General features: G+C 43.7%; 2 protein-coding genes across 4 annotated transcripts in view; one reads left to right on the top strand and one right to left on the bottom strand.

The window, feature by feature from the left end:
• FARSB (phenylalanyl-tRNA synthetase subunit beta) overlaps positions 1 to 11,625 on the top strand; it is a 72,069-nt gene extending 60,444 nt beyond the window's left edge. For both annotated transcript variants that reach the window (XM_042244305.2, XM_004004962.6), the window contains one exon: positions 8,741 to 11,625. In XM_042244305.2, the coding sequence (XP_042100239.1) occupies positions 8,741 to 8,892 (152 nt within the window). In that variant the 3' untranslated portion in view covers positions 8,893 to 11,625. The remainder of the gene's footprint in view (positions 1 to 8,740) is intronic.
• Positions 11,626 to 15,869: 4,244 nt separating this feature from the next.
• SGPP2 (sphingosine-1-phosphate phosphatase 2) overlaps positions 15,870 to 20,541 on the bottom strand; it is a 155,114-nt gene continuing 150,442 nt past the window's right edge. For both annotated transcript variants that reach the window (XM_015093553.3, XM_042244304.1), the window contains one exon: positions 15,870 to 19,323. In XM_015093553.3, the coding sequence (XP_014949039.2) occupies positions 18,772 to 19,323 (552 nt within the window). In that variant the 3' untranslated portion in view covers positions 15,870 to 18,771. The remainder of the gene's footprint in view (positions 19,324 to 20,541) is intronic.

The raw sequence follows: 20,541 nt of genomic DNA, 5'->3' as shown, positions 1-20,541 counted from the left end.
GGAATGGCTGATCAATCCCCAGAGTTCCCTCAGGGTAGATGTTAGATCTGCCCTTCAGAAAGTCATCTTTGGCTAAAAGTCACAGACTCAAGAAGGAACTGGGTTCTCAGCTTGACTGTTACCTGGCTGGCTGGTTTTAACCTCTTTGGTATCCATTTTCTCATATCTGAGATAAACATGGACAAAATCACTGCCAGGGTCATTTCCAGTTTTAAGATTCTGCAGGAGTTTAAATGTGTCAGAAGTAGCCTCTGCCGCAGGGTCTAATGTAACAGCGCACTTTCTTCCCCTTTTTAGATGGTGTTACTGTGGTGCTTCTTTATCCACTCAAATTATTCCAGCCTTGTTTCAGGAATCTGAAACTTACTCTTTAAGGATGCCTGTCTTAGATCTAGGTTTGTCCGTATTATGGTAATAATATTGCAGAGCATATGTTATTATGTCCTAAGGCTAGCGGTTGTTGGTCTTTTATTTAAGTGTTGTTCGTTTATTTAATTTTAAACCAGAAGAAGTTTGCACACAGGAAATGGACAGCTTGACCAAAAGTTTGAAAACACTATTCGTAGGCCTTCTGCGCCTCAGGCCACACACCGAGGTGCTCACTCTTGGGCCTATACTGTTGCCTGCCTCGGGCAGGTCTACTAATCTTCTTGTGCTTTGCTTTTTCCATCTGTAACTTGCTTGTCCTTGGGGGCTTGGCCAGGGCTGCATTGGGACCGAGTCACTCCCTTTACTGGGGATGGAAGATGAGTCGAAAGTAGGGTACTTTGTTTTCACAATCTCATTATTGTCTTCTTTCTCTTCTTACATGCCCTACTTGTCAGCTGAAATTTAATTCTGAAACTACAACACATCTGTCCTAATGGCATGCTTGAAGTTATGTTTATTCCATGTTGGCCAAAAGTCTCAATTGAAAAGTTAACTAATTGTGAAGTTATAGATACAGTCTCAAATACACACCATTTCCAGTCTTCCCTTAATTAGCGTAGAATAGTCTCTTTATTGTTGTTTTTATTCTTTCATTATAACTGTGAAGAAGGTAATAAATTCTGCATATTTTGCTGTCCTTTGACAGTTTTTATCAGATGAAAGAGTTGGAAAGACCCATTTATTGATCCTGGGAAGCAGGATGATCTATACCTTTTATTTTTGAAGTTGTGATTCTGTATCTGTCCTGTGAACATTTAAGAAGTGTGAAAATTTGGGGGGAAATGATTTAAGTGCAAGACAGATATAGGATGAGGGCGTTATTTTAGAATTTTGTTCAGTCACTCAGGTCATAAGTAAAAGACATGCGGGATTTGCTGCCAAGGATTCAGGGGCATTTCGGGCACCCAGGCTAGGAGGACCTTCACAAAGACTGGAACGAGGTGCCTGCATGGAGCTGTCTTTCCAGGTCAGCTGCCTGCATTGCCTAGCCTCTCTGTGCGACTGCTTTCCTCCTCCCTTGTGAGCGCTCAGCAGTAAGGCTGTAACAGGGAAGAGTGAAACCTGACTCCATGTTGGATCTGTTTCTTTGACTTTGTTGTTGTTCAGTCGCGCAGTCAAGTCTGACTCTTTGCGACCCCGTGGACTGCAGTGCGCCAGGCTTCCCTGTCCATTACAGTTTGCTGGAGTTTGCTCCAACTCATGTCCATTGAGTGGGTGAGGCCATCCAACCATCTCATCCTCTGTCAGCCCCTTCTCCAGCCCCCCAGTCTTTCCTTGGTATGTATGAGAGAAACATAGCTAAGATTAGACTTTAAAATAGATTCTAAGAGTGGTGATCATTTTGTGATGTATAGAAATATTGAGTCACCATGCTGTGCCCCTGGAACTAACACGATGTTGTAGGTCAGTTACACTGTAATAAAAAAAAAGGTAATAAAATGACAAATATCAAAAGGTGATAGCCATAGAAATAAATTATAAATTTCCTTATACTAAGTAAAACTGGGAAATTTTGCAGTCAAGATTCTAAATGTTTAGTCATCAGGTGACTGTGGTGATCTATTAAAAAAAAATGGTTCCTTGTTGAAGACATTTCTCCATTAGTTAGAAGCTAGGTAATCTGGACTTTGCTGATTTCCTTTTTAAGCATAAAGCCCAACAGGACTCAGTCCTTATTTGCTGGTCAGATTTTGCCCTGCCCTGTTGATAGAAATACACTCATCTCACACATTAGCAAAGTAATGCTCAAAATTCTCCAAGCCAGGCTTCAAAGTATGTGAACCATGAACTTCCAGATGTTCAAGCAGGATTTAGAAAAGGCAGAGGACCCAGAGATCAAATTGCCAATATCCGTTGGATCATCAAAAAAGCAAGAGTTCCAGAAAAACATCTACTTTTGCTTTATTGACTACACCAAAGCCTTTGACTATGTGGATCACAACAAACTGTTAAGGAAATGGGACTACCAGACACCTTACCTGCCTCCTGAGAAATCTGTATGCAGGTCAAGAAGCAACAATTAGAACTGGACATAGAACAACAGACTGGTTCCAAATCAGGAAAGAAGTATGTCAAGGCTGTATATTGTCACCCTGCTTACTTAACTTATATGCAGAATACATCATGCGAAATGCCGGGCTGGATGAAGCACAAGCTGGAAAAACTGGGAAAAACATCAGTAACCTCAGATATGCAGATGTCACCACCCTGATGGCAGAAAGTGAAGAAGAACTAAAAAGTCTCTTGATGACAGTGAAAGAGGAGAGTGAAAAAATTGGCTTAAAACTCAACATTCAGAAAACTAAGATCATGGCATCCGGTTCCATCACTTCATGGCAAATAGACGGGAAACAGTGGAAACAGTGTCAGACTTTATTTTTGGGGGCTCCAAAATCACTGCAGATGGTGACTGCAGCCATGAAATTAAAAGACGCTTGCTCCTTAGAAGAAAAACTATGACCAACCTAGACAGCATATTAAAAAAGCAGACAACATTACTTTGCCAACAAAGGTCCGTCTAGTCAAAGCTGTGGTTTTTCCAGTAGTCATGTATGGATGTGAGAGTTGGACTATGAAGAAAGCTGAGCGCCGAAGAATTGATGCTTTTGAACAGTGGTATTGGAGAAGACTCTTGAGAGTCCCTTGGACTGCAAGGAGATCCAACCAGTCAATCCTAAGGGAAATCAGTCTTGAATATTCAGTGGAAGGACTGATGCTGAAGCTCCAATACTTTGGCCACTTGATGCTAAGAACTGACTCATTGGAAAAGACCCTGATGATGGGAAAGATTGAAGGCGGGAGGAGAAAGGGACGACAGAGGATGAGATGGTTGGATGGCATCACCAACTCAATGGACATGAGTTTAAATAAGCTCTAAGAGTTGGTGATGGACAGGGAAGCGTGGCGTGCTGCAGTCCTTTGAGTTGCAAAGAGTCAGACTCGGCTGAGTGACTGAACTGAACTGATTGATAAAATGTCACTGTGAGCACAGGCTCCCTCTCTGAGCCCGTGCGGTGGGGGTGAGTGGGCCCACTGCTCTCCTGTCCAGTTGCCTACAACTTAAGGGTTAATGATGTCTGCAGGTGTGTTGGGATTAGCACTGTAAAGTTGTGTAAGGGGCTTTTCTTTCTTTTGATCTTCAGAAAGGGATGAAAGATAGCCATTACACTCAAGGGATTAGGCCCCCTCTCTTTAAAGACTTTAGGTGCCATAAATATTTCACGTCAGATGTAAGGTGAAGACTTCTGTATGTCTGGGGAAAGTGGGTGTTTTATATTATCAGATGGAAATTATTTAGTCTCCACTTACAAATTAAATGGTCTTTGCAGAGAACTTTTCTTCCAATCTGGAGTATACTAAGATCTGAAAAAAAAAACGTGTGTGTTTATATCATGGTAGTTACGGCAGTTTTTCCTCCTGATGTTCCTAAACCTTTTTCTTTTTATGAGTTAATGTCTTACCTATATTGTGCCTTTCCCCCTTGGGTGGTCCCTCATTGCATTGAGGACCTCCAGAAAACAATAAAAAAAACTCCTGGTTCTAAAACTTTGAGAACCTCCACCCTTAAGAATGATACCTTGCTCACATAAGTGTGTGGTCAATTTTCTTAAGCCCTATATTTTATCTTCCTTTTTCCTTTAAATTATTTAGAAAAGGAAAGTGAGGTTGATGTGCTCGCAACATAGTCAGTCAGTTACTTACCTTATCAAAAACTGGGGGGAAACCAGGAAAAAGTCCTTCGTGGAAAATTATGATCAGAGCCCCATTCTGTTCTTGGCCTGTCACCCAGTCTGTCAGTTTCACTCCAGAAATAGAACACTGGGTTTTCTTTTTTTTCCCTTTCGTGTGATTTCCTAGGCTGGGTTATTGGACCACGGACTGGATAATTTTATATATATATAGTTGTATTAGAATTAGAGACTTGGTAGATGGAAAGGATTGGGTTTGGGTGGGTGCTGGCCCAAGAGTCAGCCTGTTAAGTGATTTTTCCTTCCTCCCATCCTGTATTATTTACATAGTCATTTAGAACAGATTTAAAACGCTTTCTCTTGGCCCAGTGGCTTACTCTATATAACTTTGTATTTTATATTTGTCCCTGAATTCAGAGGCTTATGGATGGTTATTTTTATTAAAGCTCATGATAGTAGCTTCTGTTACTTGCTGTGATGTGTATGATATACTGACATTCCTTCTCCAGTGTTCTTCACCCTCCTTTTAATTTTGTTCTTTTTATTATGGAAAATTTGAATGATAAAGTACCAGATTGCCAGCAGTTACAATTATGTGGGTGTGAACCTCAAAGCATATACTAGTAATGTGAAGAAAGGGAAAAGTAAAACTGTACAAGTAGGTGATTTTTAGAGAGGGATTAAATAAAGTACCAAATGAATTAGTTGAAAACAGTCAATGGCGGGCAGGGGGGTGTTAAAGATTAAGGAATTAAGAGCTTCATGCTTGATAATACCAAGGAGCTTTCAGATTAGGGGTCTGCTCAGTTACCGCCTTAAGCTTCTGCTTCCGATGCTTCACACAATTACAGGAATAAACTCTATGCGTCAAGCTCATCCAAACTTCGGGCCTATAATATTACTCCGAAAGAAAAATGAGGGCAAAAAGAAACTGTGAAAGGTGTTTGGCAACGAGCAAGAGAGGGAGCTCACAAACTCTTTGAAGGTCAATTAGCCAGAAAATGTGCTAAAGACTGGGTGCTGTGCCGGATTACTGGCCCAAGAATTCCCCCAAGGTCCTCACAGTGGTCCTGCCATTTCAGCACAGGAGACAATTACAGACCTGGAGGAGATGCTACAAAAGCTTTAATTAAGGGACTTACTTACACCCCACTAAGTTCTGGAAATTAAATTCTTGTTTGTGCTTAACTGACGTTTCTTTTGTGTGGGTTTCCACATGTATTTCAACAGAGAACACTCATTTTCCCCAAATCTGTTTTTCCGTTGGAAGCCATTTTGCTGTGATGGATACCATCAAAGCTGAGGGTTTAATCAGGATAAAGGACTGGGTAGAAAACTGGGCTGAGAGGTTTTTTGGCTGGAGAGGTTTTGGGCACAGGTTGAAAATTGTAGTATTTATGTACCTTGGTACAACAGTAAACCAGGAACTCTGGGCTTAAATGAATGATTAAAAGAAGGCAGTTTGTAGAATTCACGTTTCAGAATCCCCCTTCACAAGGCAGCGTGGTTTCACTTGAATTTAACAACTTTATGATTCTAGACACAGTAGGCTTCTCTTTCTCCAAAAATAATTTTGTTTGTCGGTGAGATGAAAGGGGCCTCTGGCTATCATCCAGGTCTGATTTTTCATAAGCTTACACCCATGTTTAGGTTCCGTTCAGATGTGATTTCTTTTACTTCTGGAAAGACTGATTCAGGTTGCCTGGGTCCTGGCTGGAGTGCACTGATGTGCTGAGCGCCCCTCCTGCTGATGAAGGAGGCGCGCCTATCTTTGAACTCGGCCCTAATTGCTGCCTTAGCGGGGGTGTGTTCACTTTTTTTGTTGTTGGTGGTGAAGCATTTCTCTCTCTCATCCGCCCTTCTTTGAAGCCATTCCCTTCTGCCTGCAAAGTTTGGTTTGAACCATAAAGATTTTTTTTAAAGCACTAAGAAATGCTTATGTTCTAGTAACTTGAAATTTTCTTTCAGTATGTCTGGTTCACATACAGCATCAGTCAGGTGGTACAGTGTCTCCCTGTACCCCTTACAAACTTGAAGGTACTTTTGTGTGCCTCTCAATTTATGTCTGAAGAAGAGAGGCCTTCAGCCTTCCGCTAACTTAACAGAAGCATCAATCAAAAAATCGTAAGACTTTGTTAAACATGAAAAAGGGCAAGAAAAGTGAAAATTGTCATCACTGTTTAAAACGGTTTTCGACACAGTGAAGTTATACAGAAACCCCACCACTGGGTTTAGTTTTCACGTGTGGATGGGCGGGGGAGGATCGGCATTGGATGCGAGGGCGGAGGATCCCCTTGGGAGCCCCGCACTGGGCAGCAGCTCCTCTGCAGGGAGGCCCTCTGACCCCAGGCAGTTGTGGAGGCTGAGACTTTTGATATTGGTGTCATTGACAATGTTCCCACACTTGGATATATTTGAAATAATGCATGATATGGTTTTCAGTTCTTTTTGCCTTTCTTTGGAAAGGAGGAACATTCTCTCTGGTGATATGAATGTTTTTGTTTGATCAAGTTTTTAACCAGTTAGTGAGCTCTAGTAGAGTTCAGTGCCGACTTCTGGAGAGAGGGCCAGCTGGCATTGTCATGCTTGCTAGCTAAAGAAGAACGTCACTGAATTTTGCTTTAAAAAGCGCTGATTTGAAAAGTTGTTTTATGAACTAAAAATTCAAAGTTCTTATCTCGCGGGCTTTATTTTGCTAACATTGTAGAACAGCACATCTGGCTTAGATTCTAAAATAGTTTGGTTTTATGCTTCAGTTAAAATGAATCCAATCAAATTGGAATTGGAAGACAGATAAAAAGGGAGGACTTTGGTACAGTGAGGATTCTTAAACATAGCAAGGTTATCAGGAAAGTTCTTCAAAACTTCCTCTCTGAATGGCCTTTAAAAATAGGCTTTTTTAGATACTGTGGTTTATTCAGATAGAATTCTATGTAAGGGTTGTAACTCTACAATTCTTGGTTATACTGCTCACCACCAACACTTTTAAAAACTTGTCATTTGAAGATTTATTTGGTGTGAGAGGGGGTGGTCTTTTTTTTTTTCTTTGGTCACATTGTATGGCGTGCGGATTCTTAGTTCCCCAACCAGGAGCTGAACCCTTGTCCCCTGCATTGGGAGCACTGATTCTTAACCACTGGACTGCCAGCAAAGTCAAACTTAAGTTCGTTTGGCCTGTTTTTTGTCTTTTAAGTTAGGTTTTTATTTTGACATGCAATCTTTGTCATTTAACAGTGTTGGTAGTCACTAAGACCATACATTATCAATGAGTATGCTTTCTGTATTATTTCATGTGACCCCTCTCTCCCAAGTATGGATTAATGCACACAGCCAAACCATTATGAACTTCAAATGCAGTTCATTGAAATTCTTGCTTTTAATAGTAAATCAGAATTACTTAGTTTGGGGAGATATGAGAAGCAGACCACCTTATATTTCAGCTGGGTTGCTTTGGGGTTCTTTAAGAATGATAGTTAAAAATGTTTTTCAGGAATGGAAACAAACACCCTTCCTGAGTCTCCAGCAGACTCTGACTTGATGGTAACTGCCCCCCCCCCCCCCCCCCCACACACACACCAGTTCTGCGTTTCTTCATTGTCCTGACCTTGGAGCCATTAGCAGGGACTCTGCCGGCTACTCTTTCATAAATAATGCACTCGCTCAGAAACGGCAGGCTGGAGGCTTGTGGCCCGGTGTTTTTATAGTTCATACGAGTAGACATTTTGGTTGAGTCAGTGGGGAGCTGTGGACCTGATCCATTGTCAAGCTGGTGGTGAGAGAAACGAGTCAGCGTTTGCTTTCCCTCAGTAGAGTGTGGAGCGTTGCGACATGACTGTGTGGGGGCCTAGGTGTCTGTCTGCTTGCCTTTTAGCTGTTTAAACCTCAAGAACTGTTTCTGGGCTAGTCAGCCATATCTGTGTCATTGGCACCCGAGTGAAGACGGAACTTTCTGCCTGTCTTGAGTAAATCAGGGGTCAGGCCAGCCCTGTGTTGGGGCTAGCCTTTGCCGCAGTTTACAGTAGATGTACCAGAACTTCTCAGAAGGTTCTCTTGCCCACAGGAATGTGGGTCACATTCTGGTCCAGGGCCTGCGCCTGCCAAGGACAGTGCAGCTTGTGTTCTCTGTGGAATGAGGTAGAAGAGAGTGCTGTCCTGAACAGGACGTGAATTCAGTGTAGACTCTGCATCTAGCAAGCATTACTATGAAGAACCTGTTTCAGAACAGGTTCTTCGCAGGCACAGTGGGGGTTGGTCTTACATTTCATTTTCCCTTTGTCCTTTTTCAGAGCAGTTCCTCGTCTGCACACCCCCCCCCCCCCCCGCCCGCCCCACGTCTCCTCCCAGCTCCGCTCCTTCAGTCTCCTCCTCTTCATCCTGTCTGGACCACTGCAATACAAACACAGGGTCCCCACATTCATGTTTGCCCCTAACCTTTTCCTTATAAAGGTATCTTGAAGAAAATGCTTCTTTTTAAGACCAGAGAGTGCGAGGGAGCACTGTGGTTTCATGGCCAGGAGTTTAAAGAATAGTTATTTTTTAAAGGCGACTAGCAAGCTTTCGGTGTTAAATGTCTTGACATTTTCACCTGGGGAAGCACTGATTCTTCTCTCCCTGTCCTTCAGGCCCTGTGTTCTTCCCTGGGCGATGTGCGGAGATCTTTGCCCGGGGTCAGAGCATCGGGAAGCTGGGAGTCCTTCATCCTGACGTTATCACCAAGTTTGAGCTGACCATGCCCTGCTCCTGCGTGGAAATCAACATTGAGCCGTTTTTGTGAAGATGAATCTCTGCTGTGGGGTTGTCTACCTGAGGGTCTTTCTCCTCCTGGATGCCCTTTAGTCATCCCCACAGGAAGTCCACTTGTGCATTGATGTTGAATAAAGTAGAAAGCAGTGTCTGGCTCCGTGGGTGATAATACCATTCCCACGACCAGCCAGCTTGTACCACACACATGGGGTGTCTGTGTGAAGCTGCCTTGTCCGTGAAGCCCAGCAGGAGAGCCAGTCCAGAGAATCAGGAATGCTCCTCACATGTCAGAGCTTCCGCCATCACCATCATTTCTGCAATCCGGGATCCCGTTCTTTGCCCTGATGAAACGAGAGAGCTGATTAGAGCACACGTTTGAGGTCAACTCGGGATTTTTATTTTTTGACATTTGATGTGTGTTCATCATTGGGAAACAATAATATAACAGCATTTTTAGAAAACCTTTAGGAATCGGTGATGGTCTAGTAGTTACAGCCTTTGGAGTCATTTAAAAGAAAAATGCACACATATTCAAAATATTTGAGCGTGGATACGTGGAGACAGCTAAAAGAGTTTAAAGGGAGACACTGGTACCTGGGCCCTGTGAATGTTAAACAGTATAAAGCTTACTTTTGCCCTAGGCCCCACATTTTACTGTGGTCAGTGTTATAAAGTCATGGTTTTAAATACTCAATAGAGCTAGTAGTTTCTGTTGTATTTTATAGGGAGGTATTAGATCTCTCTTCTGAAGCTAAGCTTCTGCCAGTCTGCCTTGTCTTACCCCCTAACTTACTTTAATATTTTGATCTAGAATCCTCCAGTAGGTACCATGTATTTCAAAAGCTAGATGAAATGTTTGAGAAAAGTTCTTAATTACCACCAAGATGAGATATGAAACAAAATAAAATGTAAAACTCTCAAAGTCCCCATAGAAATAGCTAACAAGGATAGACAGAAATTATGTTTATGGAGTTTTTGTGGCGCCTAATACTGAGACCATATTCCTACCATGAATCAGGGCAGCAGTGTCCAACTTAGCAAGGTTTATGAACACAGACTGTCATCGGTTCCTTCCCAATCCTGTTGTAAGCAGATCTTCACATTTTCAGTAATGAAGTGAGGTACAACCATAAAAAATAATGCTCTTCAAAGGGTTTGTATCTAGCAAGAAATCTATAAAATTTCTTATAACGTGACAACCCAATTTTTAAAAATAGACAAAAGATTTGAACACACATTTTCCTAAAGAAGATAAATAAGCACATGAGAAGATGCTTAACATCACTAGTCATCAGGGAAATGCAAATAAAAAAATTAAAATGGCTAAAATTTTTAAAAACTGACTGTAGCAAGTGTTGGTGTGACTGGAGCAACTGGAACTGTCATGTGTGGCTGGTGGGAATGTATAGAGATACAGCCACTTTGGAAAATAGTTTGGCAATGTGTTACATCATGAAACATACATCTGCCATCTAGCTGTTCTGCTCCTAGGCTTACTTATGGCCATACAGAGAGTTTTATGTGGGTATTCACAGCAGTGTTATTCAGATGACTTGATAAAAACAGATGAACAGAGAAATATAGTATATTTATACTATGGAATACATCACAGCCCCAAAATACATCACATTCCTTTTTTAAAGGAATGAACTATTGATACTCAAAACATGAATGACTCTCTAAGCACTACATTAAGTGAAAGAAGCCAGACACAAGACTACATGTGATTGTATTTATATGAAGAGCTGGAAAAGTCAAAGGCAGATTGATTGGCTGGAGCCTGTGGAAGGGAAATGGACTGCAAAGAATTAAGTTAACTCGGGTTTGGGGTAATTGGACTATCTGTACCTTAAATAAGGTAGTTTTAGTAGTTAAGTAGGTTATACCTCATTAAAGCTAGGAGACAAAAGTTAGTGCAACTTTTGTATTTTGATGTAAACACCAGCAGATGTACGATTAGGGTAGAAGAGCATGAATTTCAGAATCAGCATGTCAGCTTGTGATGGCTTACTGCTCCACTACCATTAGTGAGACATTCTTTCCCAGTTTCAAGTTCACTGATTGCAATCAGGGTTTGTGAGTCAGCATAGCCATTGTTGAAGTGGGTGGAACCATTAATTCTGTTGGCAGCCACTGATACCTGTGTATCCCAGCAGGAAAGGGGAACAATCAACTCCAGCCACCATGTGGCATTCCTGCCCTCTGAAGCAGGAAGCAGTAGGAAGAAAAACAGTATTGGGTACATTAGATGGAGAACCTTCACTTACAAGTCGAGGCTCCACAGCAAGATGGTCTTATACTTGTGCCTGTTAGTGTTTCGAACTGGAGCCAGAGCAGTCTGTGGGCACTGCCTGCAGAAAGCTTTCACTGGAGAAGACACACCTGCCTAGTAAAAACTGGGAGCCCTCATATTAAAAGGGAAGTTAGATATAATTGATTTTTGTTCTAGCTTACAGATAATTTCTTCAGCCTGATTTTCTTGCATTATTCTAGTTTATTGAGTATTTTCACATGTGATTTTTGTCTCAACGCATTAATTCTTTGGTTTAACAGTTGTAGGTCAGAGTTAGAATAGGGATTCTCCCTGACTTATAGGAAGAGAACAGCTGACATTCAGAGAAATTAATAATGTGCCCAGAAGTCACACGGCAATAAGTGGATTTGTGACACCTGGTAAGAGGGATGTGGGACCCACATCTGAGTGTTTTGTGTTATTTACCTATTTATCCAAACATGTTTTTTTAAATAAAAGACAAAAAATTAAGAACTCTTCACTACTTTAAAAAACTATACCAAGTAAGACCATCCAAGTAAGGGTAAGCGAATCTACCCTTCCTCTTGCAATCCTCTATCTAATCATTGTTAACAATTTAGTTTGTTGTTCCTGACATTTTCCTTAGTTTGAACAGTCAGACCCATATACATGCTCACAGTTCTGGGGTCACGCTCTGCTTACTGGTTTGCAACAAGTTTTGGCTTCTACTTTCCATAGTGTAATCTCATGACGTTTCACTTAATATGCCCCATTTTTCCAGGCCAGTACCTTCCTTTAGACCTACCTCATTCTTTTATATCATGCAAAAGTCTCTTGTGTGGATGTCCACAATCTGGGCAGCTGTGCTTGTTGATAAATCTTCTGTTGTTTCCAACTCCGCAAGAGTAAGCAGTGCTCCGGTCAACTTCCCTATGCCTCCCCCTAAAACAACAGTCTTAGGGACCATGAGAAACCTGCCCTAAAGCACACAAGACTATAAACATCCACATTTGGTATTATCTTAGGTACCTGAACACCACACTGGCAAGGTGCAGAGCTAGCAAACTTCAGAAACCATGATGGGGAGTGTACCCAGAAGGGCCTTGCCTCAGGAGTGGGGAGAACAACTCGAGACTAAATGTCACTCTAGTTCCACCTAAAAAATCTTAAGACCCAGAAGAATCAAAACGATTTTCAAGGAATGAATTGCATCCTGGAACAAAGCTTAAATATATGTATAGTCAGACAAGATAGCCAGCACCCAAGAATCTCAACTTCACAGTATCTGGCATCCAATAAAAAATTATGAGGCAGGTGAAGTCGCCAATACAGCCAATAAGGAGGAAAGTGAATTTCAAGAATTAAAAATGACAGCTGATCAAACTAGTAGATAACTGTCTTCCATATGTTTAAGAAGCCAGAGGAAAGACTGAACAGGTAGAGACATGGAAGATGGGTATTTTAAATTAATATCAGTGAAAAAACTATGATGTCTGAGATAAAACAGAAATACCCTGATGAAAATACTAATACCGATTGAATGGCAGCAGAATTGATGGACTGGCTTTGTAACAAATTTATATTAAGCTGTGATTTTATTCCCCCCACAAGAAAAAGTCTTCCAGCCAAATATTTTTATTGGTACCTAGTTCAGATGATAAAAATGATCTGGGTTTAGTGTGCCCTATGCAGTTTCCCTTCTCACGGCATCATCCATCTAGTTCCCAGGAGACAGACACTGGACTGGAAGCCCAGGAGGCTCTGCTCCTATTTAGGCTCACAGTTGCCGGCTGATGGCATGACAGCAGTACCAACTGTCACCCTACCCCACCCCAAACACATTAAGGCTGGCTTTGTGTGTGTTAAGGAGACACTGACATTCTTCGAAACTCTCCAATGGGAAAGAATCTGGCTTGTGCTCCATCCACGGGGACCCTGATGTCATAGCAAGAGAGCAGGACCAGCAAGTGTGTTGAGTGGGTACAGGGAAGAAGCATCCCAGCTGAAACTCCAGCTACATCCTCGCTTGTCTTGCTGGCTTCTGCATGCCATGTAGACAGGTGTGGAAAAGGAAAAAGGGGTTTGGCTTTGTATGGCTTTCCCTTGTCTCACGAGGCTCCAGTTTTAAGAACTTAACTTTCTGTTCATGGTCCACATTGAGCTCTCATTCTTCTTAACATGCATCCTGTAAATAGTCAAGTCTGCACTGCAGGGCGGAGAAGACAATGGCACCCCACTCCAGTACTCTTGCCTGGAAAATCCCATGGATGGAGGAGCCTGGAAGGCTGCAGTCCATGGGGTCGCTGAGGTCGGACACAACTGAGCGACTTCACTTTCACTTTTCACATTCAGGCATTGGAGAAGGAAATGGCAACCCACTCCAGTGTTCTTGCCTGGAGAATCCCAGGGATGGCGGAGCCTGGTGGGCTGCTGTCTATGGGGTCGCAGAGAGTTGGACATGACTGAAGCGACTTAGCAGCAGCAGCAGCACTGCAGGGGTGCCCTACTTGCAGAAAACAATGCATGTGCGCTATATCCTAAAGACTCTATTAGGGAGCCTTATGTTCACAGAAATGAAGAGCTGCCATATGATTTTTAAGCAGCAAACTCCGTAGTGCACTTAAAGTTCAAGCTTAACCAACCAAAACAGAGGCAGCTTTTATGAAAAGATCTATTTCCTAAAATGAGATATGTCTGCACCCTCATTCCACTTTGTTCTGGTTAACCTCATACTAGAGAACCAGGGCTTTATTTGTAATCATTTATTTCCAGTTGGTGTGTGCTAAGTCGCTTCAGTCGTGTCCAACTCTTCGTGACCCTAGGGACTGTAGCCCCCCAGGCTCCTCTGTCCATGGGCTTCTCCAGGCAAGAATACTGAAGTGGGCTGCTACGGCCTCCTCCAGGGCACCTTCCTAACCCTGGGATTGAACTTGTGTCTCTTACATCCTCTGCAATTGTCAGACGGGTTCTTTACCACTAGTGCCACTTGGGAAGCCACTGGGTATGATTTGTAATCAATAAAGAACAACATGGAGTATTTACAGGTCCCTCAAAGAGACAGGATCATGGCAAAATATTTAAAAAAAAAAGTTTTGTGGGACTTAGCTCAAGGAACTGAGCAAAGACAGGCGGGAGGGAGGTGTGGACACCAAGGACACAGATTGAGTCCCTTGCTGCTGTCATAACTGCTGAGAGATGAACAAAGGATGTGGGAGCTAGAGGTTCATTGACAGCAGAGGGAAAGGCACCCAAAGGTGAATATTTGAGTGAAGAGACGGAAATCACCTGTAGATGTCACCTCCTCTGGATTATCCCATGTGGAGGCAAGGAAAAGAATTAAGGAGCTTCTTAGGCTCCCTTCCTGTTCTCGTGATCAGGTTCTGCCCCATCAAAGCCTCTTGCTCACTGTTTATCCCAGCCCTGCCATCACTGTTAACTCCCACACACATGCACACCACCACGGGTGTGGTCTGGCTCTTCCTTGTAAGAGCTGCAGGTGTTGTGGAAGTGTCCCTCGCAAGCTGTGCCCTCACCATTGAGCATCATCTTGTACCTACTTTGCATCACGTCCCCATGCAAACTCCATCTGTTCTTTGAGCCTGGCTCACACATTACCTCTCCTATGAGCCTCTGTTGAGTTGCAGAACTCAATTCCCACTGGGAGCTTATTTTTACCCTACAGCCTTAACAACTTTGGATCTTGGTTTGTAATTTCTGAGCCTGAGTCTTCTCTCTGCAGAGACCTCCATTTGGCAGACGAGGTCTCATCTAGCCTCACATGCTTATGGGAGGCAGCAAATTAGGTATTATGAAATAACATAGTGTTCAAAGTACAAACAGGATCCTAACTTAGCCTTGCAAATAAGAGTGTCAGCTTTCAATACCATTTCAAAAAGCAAGGGATGCTTAAGGGGAGAGCATATCATTGCAATGATGTGACTGTAAAGTGGGGTCATGTCCATTTCATTCAGCAGACAGTGCAGTCACCTGTGAAAACCTTTTGCTTGGGTTTCCCTAGTGGTCCAGTAGTTAAGAGTCTGCCTGCCATCACAGGGTTTGATCCCTGGTCTGGGAGGATCCCACATTCCGAGAGGCAACCAAGCACAGGCATCACAGCTACTCAGCCTGTGCTATGCAACAGAAGAAGCCACAATGAGAAGTCCGAACACAACTGGAGAGTAGCCCCCACTCTGCAACTGGAGAAAGCCCAAATGCAGCAACAAAGACCAGTGCAGCCATAAATAAATTTTTAAAAAGAGAGCATTTTGCTTATCCAACATATAGTGACATTTATCTCCGAATATGGTAAGAGGATGCTCTTCAGTATCGAGGAGCTGAAGGAGAGTAATGAGACATGCCATCGTACTGCTTCCTTTCTTTTCATCTTACCTGTGGCTGCCGGGGTGCTCACCAATCTGCATGTGGCTGGATCATGACGGCGCTAGAGAACCGTATCTACTGCAGTTTACTCGTTTTGCAACTCCAAGGACTGTAGCCCACCAGGCTCCTCTGTCCATGGGATTCTCCAGGCAAGAATACTGGAGTGGGTTGCCATCTCATTCTCTAGGGGATCTTCCTGGCCCAGGGATCGAACCCACATCTCCTGTGTTGGCAGGCAGATTCTGTACCAGTGAACCACCTGGGAAGCCCCAGAGAACTGTATAGATACTGTTTATTTTTGTCGCCTCTTTTCAACTCAGGTCCCATAAACCCTGAGGATCTAGGGGGGAAAAAATTGCAAGGAAGCAGAACACTGGCTTTTAAAGCATTTAATAAATCATAATCAAACAAAAATGATTTTTAAAAGAATAAATTTACATACAGTACATAAGTAAGACAGCTGAAGGTTTCCAAAATAGAAAACCAGAGCATATGGCCCTGAAACACCACATGCTTTGGTTACACTCGGGAAGCGTGAGTTGCCTATTTGGGCAAGAAAATTCTGTTATAGTGTGATCTGCAGGCATGTTGAGGGGTGATTTCAGTCGTTGAGGGTTTTTGTTCATGGTCTCCTCTGTGGTTTTTTCTACTGCATGATCTGGTTTGGTGGGAGTCTGGGCAAAACTGGTCTGGAATGATGGCTGTTTAGAATGACACTCACAAGAGGAAATGCCGTGGTCCAGAGTGCTTGTGGGTTGGGGGCAGGAGGGCAGTCAGGAAAAGCACATGCCATTCTACCCGGAGGGGCTGATGATGCTGAGCGTCATCACGTCCAAATGCAGGGCTGGCCAGACCACAGCTTCTAAGCTTAGACTGGACACATCAAGATGAGCTGGATTTTGAAATTTAATCTCTTAAGACTTCTGCTCAGCAGAGGCTCTGGACCAAGACAGGGCTATGCCAGCAGGGGGCAGTCTACCCCCAGAGAGAAAATCCAAAGATCAGAGATGGAAGGTGTAGTCTTGGGGGGGTGGGGGTGGGGTTTGTGTGTGTTTGTGTGAAGGGCTGGGTAAAGTGAATGAGGAGGGCTGTGTGTGTGTGTTGCAGTTTGAAGCCATTAAAATGGTTTTTCTAAACAGTTTCTGCCTGATTCTAGGCCACGCTCAAAAACTAAGCTTGGCCTCACCAATATGCACTTTTTATTCTTTGGTTGATGTAACAAGTGACCAAAACAGTGACCAATCTGTGAGTCTTTCTTTACTGAGCTATGGCTACCATCTTCATCCTCAATCCAAATTGTATAAATAACAGCCTTGAATACATCAATACAGCCGACTGCAGTTCTGTTGTTGGGGCTTAAAACTAAAGAGATGGCAGTAAGATTTATATACACACACAAATGAATTGCTCACACCCACTGCTATGACAATAATTACCACCCTTCTCAAGGATACAGTGGAAAAAGCTGATCCTTTTGCCCGTTGGCTTCAGAGAAACTGAAATCATTTTGTCTAAATATTACCCAGGGCTGTGATCTCAGGTCTGGCAGCCCACGGGGACGGGGGTATAGAGAGTGCCGCGTGCACTGCAATGTGGGGTGGTCTTGGGTGGGGGTGCCCGTGACCTGGGGCATCCCCCTACCAGAGTGCCACAGATGCTGGTCAGAGGATGATGTAAAAACAGGGAAATGGCAAGTCATTTTGACCCCTGCCTTCTAACTGTGAAAAATGTCAGAAGCATGAAGTCAAACATCAGAGATGATGCAACCAAAAGGCCAGGGTGCGTCTTTGAAATCAGGACAAACGGGTGTTCAGTTTTCACGCTGGATGAGGAGGTAAGAACCTAACTGACCAGACCGGCAGATTTACGCTCAAAGTGTGTGAGTGGTGGGGACGCAGGAAGTTATAAAGTATTGGCTTCAGCAGCTCAGGAGCTCCACCACAGGACACTTTGTTAACTGCCCACTGACACTCACTTTTAAGAACACTGTTGACAGCTGTTCAGCTGTACCTCTTCATTCTTGTTCCTCCTCCTCAAGGAGCCCCTGCAGGAGGGTGTTTGCCTAATGATCACCTTCCTAAGTCTAATAAGGACTTGGCTGGGGTCTGAAGGATGCTTGTTCCAAAGAGAGGCTGACATTAAGTACCCTTAAAATTGCCAAAAGATATGAGGTGGGGGGGCATGGAAAGGGGGCCCTTGATTCTATTTAGCAGATGAGAAAATGGATTTAGGAAAAGTATTGGAGAAGGAAATGGCAACCCACTCCAGTGTTCTTGCCTGGAGAATCCCAGGGACGGGGGAGCCTGGTGGGCTGCCGTCTATGGGGTCGCACAGAGTTGGACACGACTGAAGCGACTTGGTAGTAGTAGTAGTAATGAAGAAACAGTGGCCAGGAGGGAGGTCTAGGGCCCCAAGAAGGATTTCATTCACCTGTTCTTCTACTGATCCACTTTAACAGGCCCACAACAGTGCCTTCCCAGTTTGTAAGAAAGCGAAAAAAGCTGAAGAAGGGCAGAGGGCTAGTCCCAAGTCACTCTGATGCAGGAGAGAGCCTTACACCCAGAGGAACCCGGATGAAGTGAGTTGGGAGCAGCCAGTTGGGTTCATGGTTCAGAAGAGGATAGAAATAAATGGTACCGAAATCCTGCAAAGTGTACAGACAAGGAGGAGTAGATGCCCCGCCGTCCAATGCACACCTGACAGAGACCAGGACACATAGGGAAAGCAGTTTCTTGCCTAGGACCTCAGGGCTTTGCCTTTCACATTTCCCGGGGAGGTTTACAGCATTCTTTCCCTGTGAGCTGGCATGGTCTCATGTGATCATAATGACAGAAAGTCACCCCGTCCAAGGAACGTCACCCTTTCTCTCGGACCAACACTGAGACTCGACGATGGGCAGGGTCATAATTGAAAAGAAAACCCGATGTCCAGCTTTCTGGGTCATGCTCTCCAGAACCCAGGGTGTTTGTGGCCAATCCTAAGCCAGGCTGCAATTCCTGCCAGCCCAGGGCTGGCCCAAAGTCCATGTAACAGGGTGGGGGACCCCAAAAGAGGTCAACTGTGGGTTTAGCCTGGCTTCATCCGTGACATGACCCTTATAGGCAAGTGGTTCCTGCAAGACAACTTTCCCCGCCATACAGCAGCAACATTTATCTTAGATATTAGCAAACTAGACATGTGACTTAAGGACAGTTTTTTTTTTTTTTAAAAGAAAAATGTGTCATCAAGACTTCCTCAGTCAACTTTTGGATGTCTCATCCAGTGACTGTTTGAGGCTCAGAGTAATCCCAGAAACCTGTGGAGCATTGGCACGAAGGTGGTAGCGCAGATGCCGACAGACGTGTAGGTGACAAACTTGTAAGGCACTTCGATCTCCAGTCTCCGCCTGGCCTCCTTGTTTCTGGTGACCACCTTGAACCAGGAGTACAACACTTGCAGCGAGAGCTTTTGTACAAGCTGACGGACCAGGAGGATCAGCACAATTCCCACAGTGAATTTGGCCAGACCCAAAACTAACAGGTCAGTGGTGAGCGGTGGGATGTTCTGAATAACAGGGAGAGATTCCGTGGGCTCAGACACGAGCTGGAAAAAATGATTGATCCAGAACCCTATGGTCACCCCAGCCCCAGCAGCCATGATGGTGGTGGTGTCCGCTCTGGTCGGGCTGTAGTAATCGGACACGGGGTAGTTGTAACACAGGAAGAACGGCACCACTAGAACACAGACGGGGAAGAGGGGACTGGCCGAGTCCAGGCGATCGATAAGGGTCCAGGCAGGGTAAGTGAGGACAATGAGGATGGCGGTGATCAGGATGCCGCCCAGCACATCCTGCGGGAAGGAGAGCAAAGAGTGGTGAGAGCTCTTGCTGTATTAATTTCAAGTCAAGTAAAACTGATTTGATGTTTAAAACACAATTTTTACATTTATTTTATAATACTATTTGTTTAAGACTTTTTTTTTTGATGTGGACCATTTTTTTAAGTCTTTCCTAAATGTGCTACAATATTGTTTCTATTGTATGTTTTGGTTTTTTGGCCTCAAGGCATATGGGATCTTACCTCTCTGAGCAAGGGATCAAACCCACACCCCTGGCACTGGAAGGTGAAGTCTTCCACTGAGCTACCAGGGAAGTCCCTTATAATACATATGTTTTTTAAAATGTATGGTTCTAAACATTTTAAAAGTAGGAAAAATACAATCATGCTATTATTCATGATTATATTGCTATTCATGATATGTCTTCCAGTTTTTCCATCTTTTAGAATAAATTTTATGTTTTATTTTCTTAATGCATGGCTATAACCACACTTTCTTCAACCTTTTTTTTTTTTTCTTCATTCTATACTTTTAAAAAATTTGCTTTTTGGCCATATACTATGTGGTTTGCAGGATCTCAGTTCCCCAACCAGGGACTGAACCCAGGCAACTGCAGTGAAAGCACTGAGTCCTAACCACTGGACCACCAGGGAATCCCCTTCAATCTATTATTTTTTATTTAATATTATGTCACAGGGCTTCCCTGGTGGTTCAGATGGTAGAGAATCTGCCTGCAGTACAGGAGACGCGGCTTCGCTCGCTGCGTTGGGAAGATCCCCTGGAGAAGTGAATAGCAACCCACTCCAGTGTTCTTGCCTGGAGAATTCTGTGGACAGAGGAGCCTGATGGGCTACAGTCCACAGGGGTCACGAAGAGTTGGACACCCCTGAGCAACCAGTACACCTGCACCTGAAGTCGTAAGGATTGTCATAATCTTCATAAAGATGGTGTCATCCTTTCTTGGCAGGCAGAGGGTGGAGGAGGAAGTCACTTTCTGCGGGAGCCGTGTTAAAAGCAAGCGCACCATCCTTACTTACGGAGTGCATTTATTTGGGGTGGTCTGGGAAGGTATTTTAGATGTGGTGGTATCGAGGTTCCACCGTGCCCATCTGGGCACTGCCACCGTCTTCAGAGACAGAGCTTCAGATAGTGCACATATTTCACTGGGTGCATGCACGATGCTTAATCAGTCCTTCCTCAGGACCCTTTAGACTCTGGTTTTCTTTCCTT

Source organism: Ovis aries, chromosome 2 (genome assembly GCF_016772045.2).
Source record: "Ovis aries strain OAR_USU_Benz2616 breed Rambouillet chromosome 2, ARS-UI_Ramb_v3.0, whole genome shotgun sequence".
Classification (NCBI taxonomy): domain Eukaryota; kingdom Metazoa; phylum Chordata; class Mammalia; order Artiodactyla; family Bovidae; genus Ovis; species Ovis aries.
The sequence above is the reverse complement of the archived record's forward strand: the minus strand, read 5'-3'. Positions and strand labels throughout refer to the sequence as shown.